Genomic DNA, 18,440 nt, shown 5'->3' with positions numbered 1-18,440 from the left:
TCTCCGCCCTTCCCCCTCCCTACCTTTCACTGCCAACAAACAAAAGACGACGATATCTTTGTTGAGATAAATAAGATTTCCCAGATGTATTTATATATATATATAAATCTCGCCTTTTGCTAAGTAGGAATCTGGGAAATCTGAACTCGTAGAATCGGTTCGTGTGAAAAAAAAAGGCTGGAAATATATGACGGTTCAAATCATGTCCTCGACCCTCCTGATCCCTGCTTTCGTGAGGGAGGGTTTGGAGACGGCTGAACAGCGCTCAGAAACATTCACACAAAAACACCCAGAGTCTCAGGCAATCACCTCCCACTCTTAAAGCGGGGACGCCCAAAGCAATCGGACGCTGCTCCACTTTATGATTCCAATCCTTCCCCCCACCTTCCCCCCCCCCCCCCCCCCCCCCCCCCCACCTACCCAACCCCAAATTCTCGCGTCGGTTGATCAAAAGTGTCCATTCGCCATCAGATTCGACTCGGCGCTGCCATCTTCCCCCCCTCCCCAATGTTCAGAAATAAATGTTGTGCAATCAAAAATGAACCTTCTGGTTTCTGGCGAGGCAGCCGGTGCAGATGGCGGGGGATGGGAGAGGGGATTAACACTCCGGGTGTCGTGGTGTTCTGAGATTAAATCTTTTTTACCTCCTGCACTGATTTAACGAAGAAGCGGAACATTGCTGTTGGCGTTATTCCTGGATAAGCGAGGGTGGGGCGGATGGGGGTTTAAACAATTGAACGCTAGGGGATTAACGTGGATCAGGAGGGAAGTAACGTGAGGATCGGTCTTGCCTGAAGCGGCAGGCCCTACCAAGCTGTAGGTGTGTGGCCAGACTCTGAAAAACCGCGGAGATTGGAGAGCCCAAGGCCGGGTAAAATGTAGGGAGATATTCAGAGAGGCATCACTCACCAGGTTTGACGACTGGTTCCTCTCAGTTACGCCGGGTGTGTGTGTGTGTGTGTGTTGGTGGGGGGGGGGGGGGGGGTTGGTGGGGAAGGTGACGAGCCAGCTTTAATAAACCAAGGACAAAGAAGGGCCGCTTCACTCGGGACCTACCCCCTCCTACCTCCCCCTGCTCCCCCCCCCCACCGATAAACCCACATTCATTCAGTTATGTTGATTTCGCAACAAACCCGTCCGCCAAATGATTCCAAACAGCCTTGATAGAGGCGTTGATCATCATAATTCTACATTACCATGCAACCAGGGCCTCCAGCCACTGCGAGAGGGAGGGGAGGGGGACACGTCTCTTTGCGATTCGTGTCATTTTTCACCTTGTAGTGGGGGGCTGACAATAGAGGATCCACTGAGTTACCAGCCTGTGACAGATTGCCGTCTCTATTCCTGTTTGCTTTTCGGTTTTGCAGTGTCGGTTTGATGGAAACAAGGACACTCGTCAAAGGCGGTTTAGTTCAGAGATCATTCCACACTAGAGGCGACAAAAAAAACTAGATTGGAGCTAGTCTGCTCGCCTTTGAACAAAGTACGGAGCGTATGGACCACCTGAACCCTCTTTTAAAAAAAGATCCAACCAAGCACACTTACAAAAGTAATTTTTTTCAAAAACAGATATATATATCTATATTCCCTGTCAGATAGAAATCCTGACCCCCAAGAATCAGCCATTCACCTCCTTAGCAATATCAATCGCTGGGCTGACAATATTAGGCAGAGTTTAGTTGGAGGTTTAAGTAATTAGAAATAGACCTTTTTTTGCTTTTTGGAGGGATTCATATTAAACTGGACAGGGCTAGAAATGAAATTGCAAGAGTTTGAAGATTGAAAGAGGAGTGTGTGTATGTGTGTGTAAGAAAAAGCGTCGCTTGAAGGAAAAAGGAATGTTGTTTTCAGAGTGGATTTGCGAAGCCACCCTTCCCCCGGGGGAATGTGGTGGGGGGGGGGGGGGGGGTGAAGAAGTGTTGGGGAAGGTGACTGCATTGATTGGGGTGAAGCGGTGCTCCAGAGCCGCCTGGGAGTGACACCAGAGGCCCCCTGGGGAGAGGGAGGGAGAGAGATAGAACAGCAGTCCCCTCACCCAGCTCCATTGCTACCGCAGATCCCACTGCTCCGATCTGGAGCTTTGCGTAAGAAAAGTCAAAACAAAAACATGCGAGGGGAATTTTCCAAAAAAAACCCCTCACCAGTTTATTCCTTTCTAATCGCGGTTGCGTTTTGCTGTTAAACTTTCCTCTTGTCTGTTTATGTGTGCCACGAATTTACAGCGCTCGCGTCCCAGTAAGTAACTCGCTGTGTTGTTTTGCGATCGTTGTTGCTATGCTTCGGCAGTCTGCAGAGAATTGCAGCCAGATATCTGACTGTGTGCAGTCTCCATTCGGTTCGGGTGATCACTGCAGCAGGCTGTATAAACTGGCTCAGACTGTATGCAAGAAAGCTCAGACTTTCCAGCTACGAGAAACAAAGAGTGTTTCTCTTTAAACAAAAAATAACGTTATTTGTGTGTGTTGAAAATATTGCGTGTAAAACTGCCTCACGCGAAACCTACACGCGTTGTGCAAGCTTTCCTAGTCCAATGCAAATTCCAAAAAAAAATTCTTGGCGCAGATCGCTTTGTTAGACGTGAGAGTTGGGCTGCCTGTTTCTAACAGTTATGCTTCGCCCTCCACCACCCCCCCCAACCGTCTAGCTTTTGCTGAGTTTGGAGCTGAGCCAATGCTCACTGAAGCTTGACTGTGCTTTGGGAAAGCAGCAACAAAAATTACATTCGACGCTCCTTCCTTCAGCTCGGAACAATGTTTAAAGCCGGACAGTTTTCAGAGGGGTCGGGTTTTATAGAAAGACGTGTAGCATATATTTGCAGATCGATGCTGACCCTCGATCCCCGAGGTCTGGCATAAAGATTGAAACGGCCGAGTTTGGGGTGAACTATAATCTTGGGCAATGCTCCTTCGGAGAAGCAGGGTGTATGTCTTGCAGTGTCTCTGCCCAACCTTTTATTCCCCAATAACTTCCTCCTCTTAAAAGAACTCGTCACAACCTGAGGAAACTTAGCTTTCACTTTTTAATTCAAAAGCTTGAACAAGAAAACGGGAGCCGACCCATTCCTCGTAAAGCCTCCCTCAGACTACCGCGGGGAACACTGTTTCGGATTTTAAAAAACTGGCCGGTCCCGGCCAAGAACGATGTGAATATCTGAGTTTAACCCCCCTCTCCAGCTGCAACAATCTGGATGCACTGAAGCCTGAATGCAGGGAGCAGTTACTAGCGAGGCAAAAAGCTTAGTTGATTTTCAAAATACAAGAAAGTGAATAATGAAGCTTTTTTTAAAGTGTTTGCAGCCACTACCCTTCTATATGACCAGCGATCAGCGAATTCACAATTACCAGCTTATGTATATGAGTCCCTGCTTTTTATCCGCATGTACAGGGAGAGAGAGAGAGATTTGTTTCCCAACTGCAGGCTGTCAAATTTCAGGTCAGTTTGACAAGTTTAAATCAACCAATCTTAATGGTCGGCCCCTCTGTAATTAGAATGCTTAAAACTCAAATTGAAACAGCAGAAAGTAAAAGGATTTGGTCAGGTCAGTTGGAACAAAGCAGACCCGGGCACAATGTGCTTATTAAGAGTTCAGCATCAACCTATCAAAGATAGTTGCAATGAATTGAAAGCAGCATTCGCGTAGAACAGTATTAACATACTCTATGCTTTATTAATCGCGTCTAAACTATTGGAAATCGGTCAGGAATTCTAACATTTTCTTTATTAAATAAAGAGTCAAGTTGGCGAAACTTGCTACAAGTTCGTGTTAAACATTTCTACTCGTCCCCTCAGAGCTCGGGGAACCAAGTGATGTACACACCTCCTTATTTTTTGATCACTCACAATCCTCCTTCCCCTTCAACTCTTGTCAAATATTCTCCAAGGAGTTTCAAATGGAAAACTCGACCACTTGTGTCCTCTGCCTCTGTCCTTTTGTAATATGGGTCACTGGGTTTGATTCGCGCTCTGGGACAGTCTAAAAGAAATGTTCTGAACGCGGAGCTGAAGGCTAGCTAGGCGTTCCAGATCTTTACCAAGTCCCAGAACGCTTTAAAAATCAATTTTCTATCTGCCTGACGACTTCATAATCATTACATTATTCAAAACGCACCTTTTCTTTTCTGACAAACATTTGGCATGATTAAAGCATTAAGCAGAAACACTGCATTCATTCTGTCCCCAATCTCAAATTGCGTCTCAACTACTGTCAGCTTTTGCATTATAGCAGAACACTGCTACCGTCTAATCAGTATTAGTCTCTACTTGTATGATCACTATTAGCGTTTTCATACTATACAGGCAGATCCTGATCATCCTCGGCCACCAGACATCTTTAAATCCTATTATATCAGAGGTAGTTCTAATAAGGTCCCTAGTCTCGACTAATTATGGAAAGCCTCAATCCTAGCGTCAGTGTTAACAGAGTAGGAGAATCCTGTTTATTCCCACGTTCTAGTTTTATGACGACACTGCAGGATTGATATTCCAAAACAAAAACCTTTGCAATCGGTGTTCGACAGTGGTATTTAACAGATTACCCTGAAATCTGAAGTCACCAGGTTTCAGGTCAAGACTAATCCCTATTTTTTCTTTTTGCACATTTTTGTATTAAGTTATTCAGATGAAAGTAGTATACTTAAATAATAAGCCGATTTACCTTCGAATCTGTGCGTCAAAATCAGATTTGATATTTCATATAAGCATTAACAGCATCAATTCCTATTATTTACACAATAACTGTCAACTCAGTTCTTATTTTACTGGGAATGCTATAGACTTTATGCCCAGCTACTGGTTCAAATCAGGGTAGAGGTTAATCGTATCAGCATCTTCCATAGAAACTGTTTATTTTCCCTTCCGCCTCCCTCACTGTGACAATCTCTGATTGCTTTTGTTGTCTAAGTAAATTAGTTATCGACTTGACAAAAAAAATCTAAATGTAGAAAATAGAATACATTATGGTCAAAATTGCAACCTGGATACTTAGAGCAGATTTAATAAACGAAATAAAGAGAAAGCAGTGATTAGATGACAATATGTAGACAACATCTAACAACGACCAGGCAGCAATACTAAGCTCTTTTTGTAAAATATCTACAGTTGAATGTGGAGCCCCTCTCCAATAAGAATAATAATATATCGACTCCTAAATGTGTATTTTCTTCTTGCCCTGAATATTTGTTCAGCTGCAAGCCAGTTCAAATAGTGATTACGCGCGCCCAGGGTAACACAAGTTAGGATTCTATATTTACTGGAACTACGCGGTATCCTTTCCTTTAAATCGAGAGGAAAATATGCAACCATTTAAAAAAATCAAAAGAAGAGTTAATTAATCAAATCCACAAGAAACAAAAGTATACGCGTTCCACGTACTTGCATGGTGACTTGAATTCTGCACACATTCAATTTTCCTTTTATGGGATTAATTTAAATATAGATCGATTTCCGTGACATCAAAAGAGCTAGGATCACCTCGGGTCATAGATGTCAGTGCTACACTGCCCTTCACTATGTGTTGATATTAAGTACAATTAAATGGATCACCAGGTAACCGGACTTAATGTAGGTAAATTGTACTGGCGCTGGAGGGGCCGAGGAATAAGTACAGGATTGTTAAATTTGTTTGAGCCAATGTCACCGTGTCGTAAATACTGACCACATTTGTCTGCAGAGTGAGTTGTGGGCTTTATATTAGGAATCACACTCTCCCCTTTATATACTGTATACATTTTTAAAAAATGGTATGCTGCGTTTTGGAGTGTCCTTATGCAGACATCCAGCAGGACTGAGAGGTGGGGGGTGGGGTAGACATACCAGACATAGATGTACTTCAGGAAACGCTACTCTGTTTAGAAGAAAAATGCTGAACTGGTTCTCCCGGAAAGTCGCGATTTTTTTTAACATATAAAGAGAAAAGGGTTCGAGGCGGTGATTTGCGAGCTATACAAGTGGCAAAGACTTAAAACGAATCCTAAAACAAGTAAAGCGAGCAAAAAAAGATAAAGAACATGACTAAAATCGCCCTTCCTACTTCTGTGCTGTATGATCGAACGTGATCGCTTGCTTTATTCTCATTTTTTTTCACATTTAGCAGGCCGTTCAATTAATCTCTGTCTCCCTACTCCCTTTTTATTCTCCCACTCCGTGAAATACGTAGAGCCGCTTCATACCGTCCCCTGTCTCGTCACTTCTCTCTCTCTGTCTCTCTCTCTGGCTTGCTCCCTCCTTCCATTCTCTCCTCACTCCGTTTTCACTAACCCGACATGATTCATTCTCAGGGATAGCTGATATCGGGCAGTCATTACTAAACAGATGAGGCACAGTTTTGTACCAGCATGCAAAGTTCCTCTTATTCTTGATAATAAATCATACGCTCGCAGACAGAGACAGCGTGGAGGAAATAATAAATACTCAAGAAAATAGGTTTGCTTTTTTTGTCACGTTGAAACTTTACCACTCCGTTTCAAACTCCATGCATTATATATCAGTGTAACACGGCCTTGGATTACAATTCTGTTTGAAGTTTTTTTTGTGTGGGGGCCAACATTGTTCGATGATTTTAGGAAAGATTTTGTTTAAAAGTTGTTTTTGACATTAGCTGTTTAATGTAAGTAAACTGCTACCTGAGTCGGATCTTCCTTCTATTCTATGGGACTATTCACTCCCCGGTCTGTATTCAAGTCTGTGGATGAGTCTGGCGTTCAAGCAAGGTACCTCGACGCCTGGAGAATACCTTGTGGCAGTAGTCACTGCCGAATGAGACCGAGTTGCGCCCATTTCCCGCCAACAAGCGACTCCATCAATTTCGAGTCAGTTTCAGCACCTCCTATGGCTGCCCTCAGAAACTGAGCGATGTTCTCTCAGCCCCACAGCTGCTGGCTAAAGTGTCAGAAAAAAGCACACAAGCACTAAGTCTGGATGAAATGATCACAGGGACTCAAACACACTAGGGGACAATCTGCTGTTTGTTATATTTCGAGGTGGACGTCTAGAGACTTTTAAAGTAACAAGGATACAAAAAGAGAACCTGTGCTCTGAATATAAAATGCTTACAGTGGGTGAATAAGGTTTTCGCTTGCATGTTCTAACAAGCCCTACAACTCAAGTCAGGATTTGCACTCGGGGCAGGCACTGTAAAAAGCTGGTGTTGTCCAGCATTCGCTGTCAGTTAACAATGATGGGAAGCCGGGGGGTCTGAGGGAGCTTGTTTGCTTTCCGATTTCAGAAGCAGGCTCGCGTTTCCCATGATGGAGCGGAGCATGTGGCGTGAAATCTGCTTTTAGCCAGGTCCCCAGGTCGCCCTGATCAGGGTGCACTGCAGATCCTTGGCCGCTTGTGTTCAACCTTAGGGAGACCCACCCCCCCACACCTCCCGTCCTCTGAGCTCAACTTTAAAACAAAATGTTTCTGAATCAGTCCATCCCCGGCTGTCGAGAACGATGCGAGTCAAAGTTGATTTATGATCCTTGAGTAGAGAGAGGGGGAGAAAGGTGCGCTCGGTATACGACAGCTGCTTCGTCGCTATCTCAACTCAGAGAAAGCAGAGAAAGAAAGTCAACGTGTAGACGAGGAATGGAGGCTTCGGACCCCAGCACCGGTAACTTATAACAACCTGATCTCACTCTTTTAGACTTATCATTAGAGGATGTGATGGGGCTGTGTGTGTCATTGTATGGCGGTGAATATAGCGGAATTGGATTTATTTATCTAACGAGGGGTTGTTGGGTCGAGCTGTGTCAGCGATAGGCCGATAGGATTGAAAATTCAAAGGTTTGTACCAAGTCCAGCAGTAATGCACTGGCGGGCCCTGGGATTCAGGACGGGTGTGCCGGATCCCTGCAAGCCTGTTGCTTATATCTCGAGTCTCGCTCTCTGACTAATGCCGCAGCCCGTTTCTTTTTATTAGAACATGTTTGCGTTCAGATGAGCTGCCGAGGCGCTCAAATACCAACCCCACCCCCACTTTCCCTCTCCACAAACCCACTCAGGCCAGATTGGGGGAAATACCACCCAGGTCTCGATTCGCTCTCAACTTGTCGTTCTTATACAAGCGTTGAAATGAAATGTGGATGCTAAGCTGTTTGCAGTTTCCTGTGGGCATTGAATTCTGTAAAGGGCTTCAGTCATTCTATCGAAATGTCATTAAAAGTTGAGAGAGGAAGAGGAAAATTCCATGAAGAAAATGATAGCGTTCTACACGGAGAAACTTACGATATATTTGCACTGTCTGGAGTTTAATAGGACACATAGTTCATGTTATTGGCAATCAGAACCCTACCATTTTAAGTAACGTGCTGTACAGTAAATGGGACAGTTGGTAGAATTTGTGCTGAGGGTGTTTTAAGAAACTTTGTATAAACTCACACTCGTCGACAAAGTCCGTTTAAGAATTTTTTTTCTTTTTGGCACATTGCTGGCTCGCAAGAAAAAAACCGATGAAGCTAGCTTCCTACTTTAGCCAATGACTCTTAGAAACACGAGTACCGATTTGCAGTGAATTCACACATTGATCCCGGGTTGTTGCCCAGTTCCTGCACAGTCCAGTTTAATCTCATGGCGGAAATGAACGTTCTCATCCCGAAAAGACTCCGTTTAGCTTTATCCTCCTGATGCCGCTCCCACCCCCACTTACCTTTTTTACACAAAAAAAAGGTTCTGCAAATCCGGATTTAAAGTGGAATTATGCAAATAATCGTCTGCTTTATGCCAAAGACAAGTCGCTGCACAAACATAGAAAGTGGCCCACATGTAGCTATCAGCGAAGTATCTTCTTTACCTAAAGAACTGGCTAAATACTAGCTCCTCTCGGCCCCTGACTTTCACGTTAATGGTTCTCAGGCGACATAGGGATATAAAGCAGCATGCATTTTTCTGGCTTATTGTTTATCTGACTTCACTAGCACGGCCCAAAACACAAAGGTGATCCAACAAAGCACACTAGCAGCCGTGACTTGTACACGTTTTTGGAAATGACTGATGGACTCAATTTCCACAATGCTGCCGTAAGGTGGAGGAGACACTGATCTTGGGTCCACTCTCCTCCCAGAATTGTAGTGCTACTGACTAAAGAACGATGCAACTCTAGCCCCACTATTGATGTCCGCGCCGGCTTTAGAACACTAAACCACCCTGGGTCAGAATTCCCTTGGAGACACCATTACAACGGCGCACCTTCTGAGATCTAACTGTCTTTATAATGAATGCATTATGTCATTGTAACTGTAGGGGGGGGAGTGTTCTCCAAGTTGACATTTCCCTTCCAATATAGTTCGCCATCTTTTTATTAAACGGTTGAAAATGCATTCCTGGAATATAACGTCTCATTGCATGACCAACCTTGCAATCGAGATGCTGAATGCAATTCTGTATTTTTTAATGTAGCTTTCAGGTTCTCAGAGATAAGGTAGCATATGTCAGCAAAGGCCTCCCTATAAAACTGGCTTGTGTGTTAAGGACTTGCGGAGCGCAATTTCTGTGTGAAATAAACTACACAAAGAACATTGGAGAAACTCAGCAGGTCTGGCAGCCTCTGTGGAGACAGAGAGAAACAGAGTTAACGTTTGGAGTCCGGTTCGATTTCTTCAGTTCTGATTCTGAAAAAGAGTTATACATGAACCGTTTCCCTCTCCCCAGATGCTGCTGAGTTTCTCCAGCCTTCTTTCTGTTTGTTTCAGATTTTCAGCAATCCGCGGTATTTTGGTTTGATTCGAGTGATTTCTATATAGCTTTATTGCAGAAAAGGTGCGCAGGTATGTTCAAAGCGTCTTTCGACAGAAGAGGCGATGTGCTTTTGGAACCAGGACAAATCTGCAAATGGGGAAAGTTTGCCACTTTTACTGTGATCAGGGGAGACCCTGTCTTCCTGGCCATTCTCTCGGCCGGGGAAACAGAACACGGTAGGGGGACAGAGCCACGTGTTTTTTGTGTAGTTCAACACAGCAGCGTCCTGGAAGACTCAGTGGGCAATGTTAGCGCACATTTCTGTAAACAGACACATTAGCGGTTTAAAGGTGTAGCCGTAAGCATCTGGTATGTAGCCCAGAGCTGGGACCAGCGACAGTTGAGGAAAAGTTTGCTTAGTCTGCATGCCTAGCCTGGCTACCTCTTCCGAGGTGACAGCAAAACGCCTTAACCGAGAGAATTGTGTCAAAGGCTAATTTGTTGACCGTTGGATCATTTCATTATCTCCGAGTTTCGTTTTATTGCCTTCAAAAAAAAGCAGGACAGCTGAAAACACGCCTCGTTTTGTCAATCCCTCCACTCCCCACCCCCCGGTAGTTAAATGTGAAAGGACATACAGTACACAATGGCATCCATATCTGCAGATACCAAAACCAGTTCTGTCCGGTTGCTCTGCAGGCTGGAGATAGGAGATTTCTGAGGATCGCTGCGCACAAGTATATTTGCAAGCCTACCATCCTCCCTCCGCCCCCGTTCAACTGGGAGACAAGTTTGTCAAAAGTGCAAAACAAGGCTGTTCTGCAAATCCTGGGCTGCCACATTGCAAAGATATGCGGAGTTTGATGATGAATGGGGAACGACATTAAATCGCGTCGGGTTAGATTTATCTTAGCAACCAAACACGCACGTTCTATTTATAATTCGTGGTTTTTTTTAATTTAGCTGCCAGCGTCCCTCTCCCCAAAATGCTGAAAGACGCAAGGAGGCGGTCAGTGTGTTAATTCAGATCGATTGTATAGGTCCCAGACGGTGATAAATAGGTGACTTAAAAAGAAACAGCAACGCCCTGATATAATTTACTGTGGTCAGCCAGTGAGATTTATTGTCACAGGCGCAGCTCCGATCACGGGCTTCGTGATGAACTGTTTGCATTGCAAATATCCAGGAAAATTAACTGATGGAAATCAATGAGCGGAGCGCACACAAAGAGAAAACATTACTTTTACCTCAGCCAATATACACGGTGCAGAGCAGTCATTATCAACTGCACTCCAAGGTTCCTGAATGTATGTCCACAGAGATTCCCCCCCCTTCCCCCGCTCTCTCTCACACCCACACAATTGCAGTGCGTCTCAGTGCAAAGTTCACGTGGATTTTGCTTCTGATCTACCCCGTTTCATAATTTTAAAAAAATTTCTGAAATAAACGGCTGCCTTTTGCAAGCAGAAATGCAGACTCCAGTATTAAGTAGCTGACTGCAGTGTGTGCCTACTGCAGATCCTCATTCTAACTCCTTTTGCAGACCTGGCCAACTCTATAGTCCCTGTAGATTACAATCAGAGACATTAGCAAACGCTATGCTGATTGACACATGGGGGACCTTTTGTTGAACACCAAGGACGGTGAGCTTCTTTGAAATACCCTTTGATCTTTGAAAGTCTAACCACATCCATTTTTGCCTCCATTTTCACGTTTAAATACCGAGTGTGTTGCAGGCATAGATTGCACTCACCGTGTCAAACCCCCTTGTCGTTCTCCCCGGGTGACACGGTTTACTTTTTAGGCGCTACTAAATGAGCGTCTCCAGTTCAGATTCTAGGTATTCGATTGAATCACTTGAGAGTGGGGGAGGGGCGTGTGTCTTCACTCCACTTACTGCGATTTTCAACCGCACCAATTTAAATCTATTACACCTTCCTCCGAAATTTAAAAAAAAACACGGCACTGCAGTTGTGAACTTGTCCTTCAGAACCACCGCATTTTCTGCAAATTATTGACGTCTTGAGCAGCAAAAGAAACCAAAACAAGAGGGAGGTTTCATGAGATAATCTTTTTTGAATAAAGCAAATTTCTTCGGTGGAAGAAAAATACAACGCAGGACACCCAGCAAAACCGATGCAAAAATACAAGATGTTTAACCTATCAACGCCCCCCCCCTACCAAATAAAACATAGGACACTGCAATAAACAGACTGACTCCCAATGAAATGTTTTCCATAGTTCTTTATAACAGGCTTCTCCCATTTCACCATGCAGCCAATGTCTTTGGACAATATATTGGGCTTCAGTTCATCTCCTTGTAGATAATATCCTAAGAGTTACGGGTTATGTTTGCCCGAGGTTTATTTTTTCCCCAAATCAAACGCCCATATGACCTTCACATTAGATTGCAGGTCCATATTACTTCATCTGCACACTTGCCCTGCCTGACTCATGGCAAGGACTGTAGTAAAGTTTGAAAATCACTTGTTTTTTCCAGGGGTGGGGAGGGAAGCAGTTGTGGTCCGTCGCGCCATGATTTTAATGCAATTTGTCCAAATAAAGATGTTACCTACTTTGTGATCGTTTCACCTCCGGTTTTAAAGCTGCAACGCTGGTTTTGCATCGTCAGCCTTGCCGTTTTCATGTGAAGTGAAGAGGAGATGGGGAGGGGGGGAGGGAGAATATCAATCCAGTCATTAATGATCTACACCCGGTCTTTGGGGAACTACAACACCGTCTGACGCCAGTTACATTGTTGACTTTAATACCCACTTTGTCCGTGAAAATCTCACGGTGATAGTTAGCCAACTTGCGACCAACGCCTGGCAATGACACATAAATAAATAGACTTCGAACGACGGAGTAAGGTGTCCAGCTTGCAATCCACTCCCTCCCCCCCTTTCACAAGAATAATCGACACTTTAGCTTTTCATAGTGGGAACCAGACCTGAGCAAGACCCTTTACGAACGGGAAGCCAGCTTTGGAACCGCAAAGGGAGGGAGGCCTTTGGGATGGGGGAGGGAAGAAGAGAGCTCCTCTTGTAACTGCTGACCCTTCACTCGCCTCCTGGGAAACCTTTTTTTAATCTAACGCTTCAAACAGCCGCGTTGCAATCTGAAAAAAAATACAAAATCCCCTCAAACAGCACTAATCCCCTTAAAAAAAGTGTTCTTCCAATACCTCCGCCCCCAAGTAAATCACTAAATTTTGACTTTGGGCGCAGTCTGTTTTCCAGCACTTTCTATCCTCTCAACCTTATGTTATGCGGAATCATTGCCAAGCAACGATTTGAATCTGCAAGCAGGGCGTGTTTTTCTTTGGGGGGTACACACACGCACACACAAAAACAGTCTATATAGAAAAGCGAAAGCTATTTGTGGTATGCGACACGTAGGGAAAAGGAATGTATTGTGTAAACTAGGAGGTGGGGGAGAAAGTCTACGAGCTGGGATTTTTCCACCCCCCCCAACAAAGATGTGAGTCGATTGCAAACGCCAGCTCCCTGCCACGTGTTGTTAATATCAGCCAGGGAATGCATTTGGTAGCGAACTGTAGCTCGCTGGTAAATGCTACTCGGCACGGCGTTTTGCAAATCACATTTTTTAAACAAAGCCTTCAAGTCAAGGGCGAACTCCAAACTAAATGGCTGCCTGATAAACATATAGGACAATAAATATAGTGAGGTAACCTTGCAGTTTGCCCTTCATTCCTCAACATGGCTCCCAACTGACTGACCAAATAATCTCACTGCATTCAATCAGACGGCTCTTGCACTACTTGCTAGCTGCACACAGGACACCTGAAGTTTTCAAATAATACATTCCCAACCGAACCTCTTGTCGACTGAAAGCAACCGCTGTCCCCAAAGACACGTGCACGTTACTAACCAGGCGATTTATGATTGTACATACCTAATCAGATTACAGCTTCTGTTGCATCCGAGTGTTTAAAACAATGAGTCACACAGACTGTGGAAAAAACAGGAAAAAGACGGTGGGGGGTAGGGAGAGGGAGAAATCACACGGCGTGCTAAACGTAACCAATTGGTTTTAGTATCCTTGGCGCACACACACGCACACGAACTGCATTTAATTACAAGCGGTTTCCTAGTATTTAAAAAAAAAGTTTTTTCTCCCCATTAGGAGGGGAAGGGCGAAGGGGTGATAATTTGGAAGGAAACTGTCACTCATTCCTGTTGCATTGATCATTCACAATCTTCTGCTTACGCCAGTCACCCCGCTTTAATTATCCCTCCCCAGTCCCCCAATCTCTCTCTCTCTCTATGCTGTTCCCCCTCTCTCGCTTTCTTTCTCAGTCCTGTCGCCAATTTGAGACAAACACAATGTTGACGAGGCGTCCAGAAGTTGCTTTTCTCTCTCTGGCGAGGCGCGATCGTGCCTGGGAGATATTCAGATGAGTTCTTTCCATACATACACACACACACATTCAGACGGCAGTTCCCCTGGCGCTGGGGGAGCTCATTACTATTTTAGTCCCTCTCCTTGTGTTGTGGAACTGGGGCAACTTGAAACCGCTGGAGGATGGCGGTGGAGTGGGTGGGGGTTGGCGATGAGCATGGGACAAAACACACGGCCCTGGCATTGTGGATGGGGGGAGCTTGAAACCTCTCGCCAGCTTCTGATTACTATTTTGATCATTCACCAGCGGAGTGAGGGGGGAGCCTGGAAACGGTGCCACTTGGAACCCTATTGTAATCGTTCACTGGCGGACAAAGGATCGCCTTGAAACCTCCCGCACTCTCTAATTGGTTTTTCAGGGACGTCGCGAGAGGGGGAGCTGGTTCCGGGCCAATCAGAGGCGTGTTTACAAGAGATGATGGACAGGCGTTCCAGCCAATGGCAGACGTATTGACACGGGGTGATTGACAAGGGGGCAGGCGCAGGACAAACAATGTGGATTTCATTGCAAAAAGAGAGTTTGGGAGACTGGCAGGAATTGAAAGAGGGTTTTTTTGTATGTTGTGTATTTTGTTTTCTGCATGGCGATCCCACAATCTCCTTTCACCTAAAATTTGGACTTAAAACAAAACTGGGGGTGGGGTGGGGGACTTCTGCTTAGCAGTCTGCATCGTCCAAAGACGTGAGTAAAGTTTTACGTCTCTGCTTCCCCTCCTTTCTCTAAACTATTGCACAGTCAAGCGTGTTTGTAAAGATGTGAAGTAATGGGAAGGCGCGCAAACCATTATTCCAGGCATTCGCACAAGTTTTGATTGGGAACTCAGATTCACTTGGACCCTAGACGTTCCTGGAACAGAGGTCGGATTGTTTGTTTGATGTCTGGCGTTAAACTCGTGCTGTTTTCCTTTCCCGCTTAAGTAACGCCGAGTGAGACCATCGGAGCAAATGTGCCATTCTTGTAGAAATAAGTCCGACTTTTTCGCTGAAGGCAAGTGAAAAGTAGTCAAACGTGGAAGCGTAGCAAGGTTCGGAGTTATCTGAAAGTAAAATAAGTTCCATTTTATCAAAAGTGGAGAGGGGGAGTGGGCTGGTGGTTGCAGTTGATGTTAAGCTTTGATCAACTGACTGTTTTTAATTAAAATCAGGATTTAAACCATGCCATGAAGTACAGACTAAAGCTAGGAAACTAAAGCCAGCTTCCTAAAGGATTCAGTTGGCGGAGACTTCTCCATACTTTTTTTTAGAAAAAAAAACCACTCTTATATCCAAACATGGTCTCAGTTAATGTGTCTGCTTCTAGTTTTTTTTGCGGGGTAGGGAGAAGAATAACTTTCTCGGCTAACCGACGAGTTGCAAGCATTTTACTGCCTTCGACATCTGCGTGTTTCTGCACCGTATATCGGGCGACATCAGTCATTTGTAAATGAACTTGGGATTTTTAGAAACTCACATTGGAAACGCAGCAATGCGCTTTCAGAAGGGAACGCAGTCAATCGGGGACGAGACGTGGGAATTGGAGTTGTTGAGCTAAATGACGAGGGGATAAATGTTATTTATTTTTGAAATAAGCTGTCTTACAAACAACTGCAGTGAGCAGATACATAATCTCTAGAGTTACGCTGTCTCTGCATTTACCTATTGGTGACATTTTTTAAAAGTCAACATGTGAAGCCTAAATTGGTTTAAAAATGTTTCAAAAACATGTGGAAGATTATCATTTTGAATGATTACCTTTAGCTGCTGAATGTGATTACTCCTGGTTTTTATGTGGAGAGGGGCTTGTGTTTACCCTTGGATTTTTTTCTACACGACCATCAATAGCCGACAGATGTACCGACACTCGGAGCATTTATTCGGGGGCTATAAAGTTAAAATAAAGCCGGGAGGATTAGTCGCAGCAAAAAAAATCCCTTTTCTCTTTTTTTAATGCTGGAGACTGAGGGTGCGTTCTGGGGGGAGTAGCGAACACGATACAATTTCCCACAGAAGCATTTTAAAAGCGATTCATGTTGGGGTTATACAGTGAGAGGTGAGGCAGGGTTTCGTTTCGAGAATAAAATAGATGTTTATACAAAGAGGAGGCTTTTCGACAGACCGTGTAGTAGCAACGTGAGGCTGAATTTAAATTTCAGTTTCTTCTTAAGAGAGAAGATCGACAAAGGGGCAATGTTTTGAGCTAGTTTCTGTCCTTAAACTAATAACAGCGATGTTTCCTTATGAATCAGAGTTGAGTGGCCGTTCGCGGTGAAGAGTTAGTATTTTTTTTGAGTAATATTTCGGCTCTCTTTCCGTACAGATGCCGTTCAAAATGTCTCGGATGAATCCTGACCACAAGCTTGGAGAGCCTGGCGCTGTAGCCTGAATTTTAACGTTGGAGGGGGGGACGGTTAGTTCCGAAACCAGGTTTGGGGAGGATTCCGATTATGGATGGCAGAGACTTTGGCCACCACCGTACAGTCCACGTCCCGTCGCCCTTGCTTACCGGCCTGGGTATGGAGGCGCACAGGGTGGGCGCTCAGGCCGGCAGAATCGGCCCGTCCGCCGGCCACATGAGCTCGGCGCTTGGCACTCATCTGCCGCCGGCCAAGTACCTCTCGTCCCCGGTCTCAGTACACGGCCATTCGGGTAAGGCAGCCTTTACCAATTCTCTCTTCATCATACTGCTGGACTTTCATTTGTTCTTTTTTTCTCTCTATCGCTTAAAATCGATTTGTCGTTGGAAATCTGTTTGTAAACCAATGATTTTTCAAAACCACGAGAGTTTGCGAGGTGCAATGTAGCCTATCTAATTGGGGGAAGGGGGAGAACTGGTAAGAGGAAAGGATTGTATGGGTTCTAAAAGTTTGCTTAAAAGTTCAGCAAACTGCAATGCTTTTATATACAATGAGCCCAGTTGGTATGTAGACTGTGTTAACGCTGAAACCAAATAATCTTTAACAATGAAACTCAGGGTCGGTTAAGGATCCATTATCCAAGTCTTGTTGAGTGTAATCCGCTGTTTCTGATTCTCCCTGTCTCAAATGTTAAGAACATCCCGAGTTGAATTTTTTTCCCTTTCCGTCCCAACATGGCTTGGAGTGTCTGGTGGTTATGTAGAAGCGACACAAAGCGGAACACCCCGCTCCCTCGCTCTTCTGTTTCCTTTATTATGAGCCGAGAGGTTTTCAGGTAACATTGTGTCTGACGTTAGTGGTAAGCTTCAGGTCAAAGGAGCGGTGTGCGGTGAAGTTTAAGCTCCATTCACCCGCACAGACACACAGGGTGCGTGTTTATGAACAGCTTTTTGGGGACTGTTGTCTCTGCAGTATTTTATTTTAAAGGACCCATGTAACAGGCGAGAAGCGGGGTGTTCCCTTGTACCTATATTTAAAGTGCTACTGGCGAGGAAGTGGCACTGAGCGTTTTATTCCTGACGTGGAGACCAGTTCTCTCTCACTACCCTCAGTGCGTGTGATCCCGCTGGTTCCGCTTTCTATCACACGCACAAAAACACATCGAAAAATGCATTTTGAAAGCGCAGAGAGGAAACCAACAACAAGAAAGGGGAAAATAGTTTTTAAAAAAATATATTGCCGCTGACAGAGACAGTTTCAGTCAGATGCAGCAGTTACAGGAGGGAGGAACTTGAACGCAATGTCGTTAGTAAATTCAAGTAAATATCCCGTCGGTTTTCTCCTTGTGTGAATTGTCCCTTACAACGCTGTTCCTTTCGTATGTAAATCTACTCGCATTCACGGCTAATAAATGCAAGCAGCATTCTCAACACTGCAGGCAGCGATGTTCGTCCTGAGTTTTGTCTGGTATTAGTGCATGGCAGGGCTAGGGTGTTGAGAGTGCGCGCCATGGGTTTGAGGAAACGGAGATAACAAGTTGTGGAGCTGGAGGAACACAGCAGGCCAAGCAGCATCAGAGGAGCAGGAAAGCTGACGTTTCGGGTCTAGACCCTTCTTCAGAAATTTGTAACAGCATTGGAGAGACTGCAAATGTCAGTGAAACCGTGCACAGTGTACGAACAGAAATCCCTGACATTCCAAAGCCGAGTAGAAGCTGTTGGTTGTGGAGGTTCAGTTTTGGGGGAGGGGTGGTTGAGATAAGGGTGCACTCCAGCTGTGGTGAAATGAATTGTAAATCCTTCCTAAAGACACTGGGCCTCACTGTCTCTCCCCCCGCCCGTCCCAGGAATGCAAATTGTCTGATATTCACGCTTGTTAGTGTTAATTACAGTTGTGCAGATTCACCTTTGTCGGAGCATCCGTGAAGAAAAGATAACCCCAGCGTCAACCCGCATTGCCTGGTGGTACCTCTATACTATATACAGCAACATGTCGGCAAATCGAGCTTCACAGCATCAGAGACATAAA

At 44.9% G+C, this 18,440-nt stretch overlaps 1 protein-coding gene and 1 long non-coding RNA gene across 8 annotated transcripts in view; one reads left to right on the top strand and one right to left on the bottom strand.

Moving 5' to 3' along the window:
* Positions 1-13,831, bottom strand: part of LOC109933606 — a 54,538-nt gene extending 40,707 nt beyond the window's left edge. Inside the window, exons 1-3 of one of the 7 annotated variants that reach the window (XR_007264341.1) lie at positions 13,573-13,815; positions 12,234-12,290; positions 6,621-6,876 (exon numbers count right to left, since the gene is read on the bottom strand). This is a non-coding gene — a long non-coding RNA (uncharacterized LOC109933606). Of the gene's footprint in view, positions 1-23; positions 343-909; positions 970-6,620; positions 6,877-12,233; positions 12,291-13,572 lie in introns of those variants that run through there. The other 6 variants (XR_007264342.1, XR_007264340.1, XR_007264344.1 and 3 more) reach the window with 6 other exon arrangements.
* A 755-nt stretch (positions 13,832-14,586) lies between these two features.
* tnrc18 (trinucleotide repeat containing 18) overlaps positions 14,587-18,440 on the top strand; it is a 157,378-nt gene continuing 153,524 nt past the window's right edge. Inside the window, exons 1-2 of the mRNA XM_048609747.1 lie at positions 14,587-14,761; positions 16,376-16,704. Of these exons, the coding sequence (XP_048465704.1) occupies positions 16,503-16,704 (202 nt within the window). The 5' untranslated portion in view covers positions 14,587-14,761; positions 16,376-16,502. The remainder of the gene's footprint in view (positions 14,762-16,375; positions 16,705-18,440) is intronic.

This window comes from Rhincodon typus, chromosome 21 (assembly GCF_021869965.1).
Source record: "Rhincodon typus isolate 14 chromosome 21, sRhiTyp1.1, whole genome shotgun sequence".
Lineage (NCBI taxonomy): Eukaryota > Metazoa > Chordata > Chondrichthyes > Orectolobiformes > Rhincodontidae > Rhincodon > Rhincodon typus.
The sequence above is the reverse complement of the archived record's forward strand: the minus strand, read 5'-3'. Positions and strand labels throughout refer to the sequence as shown.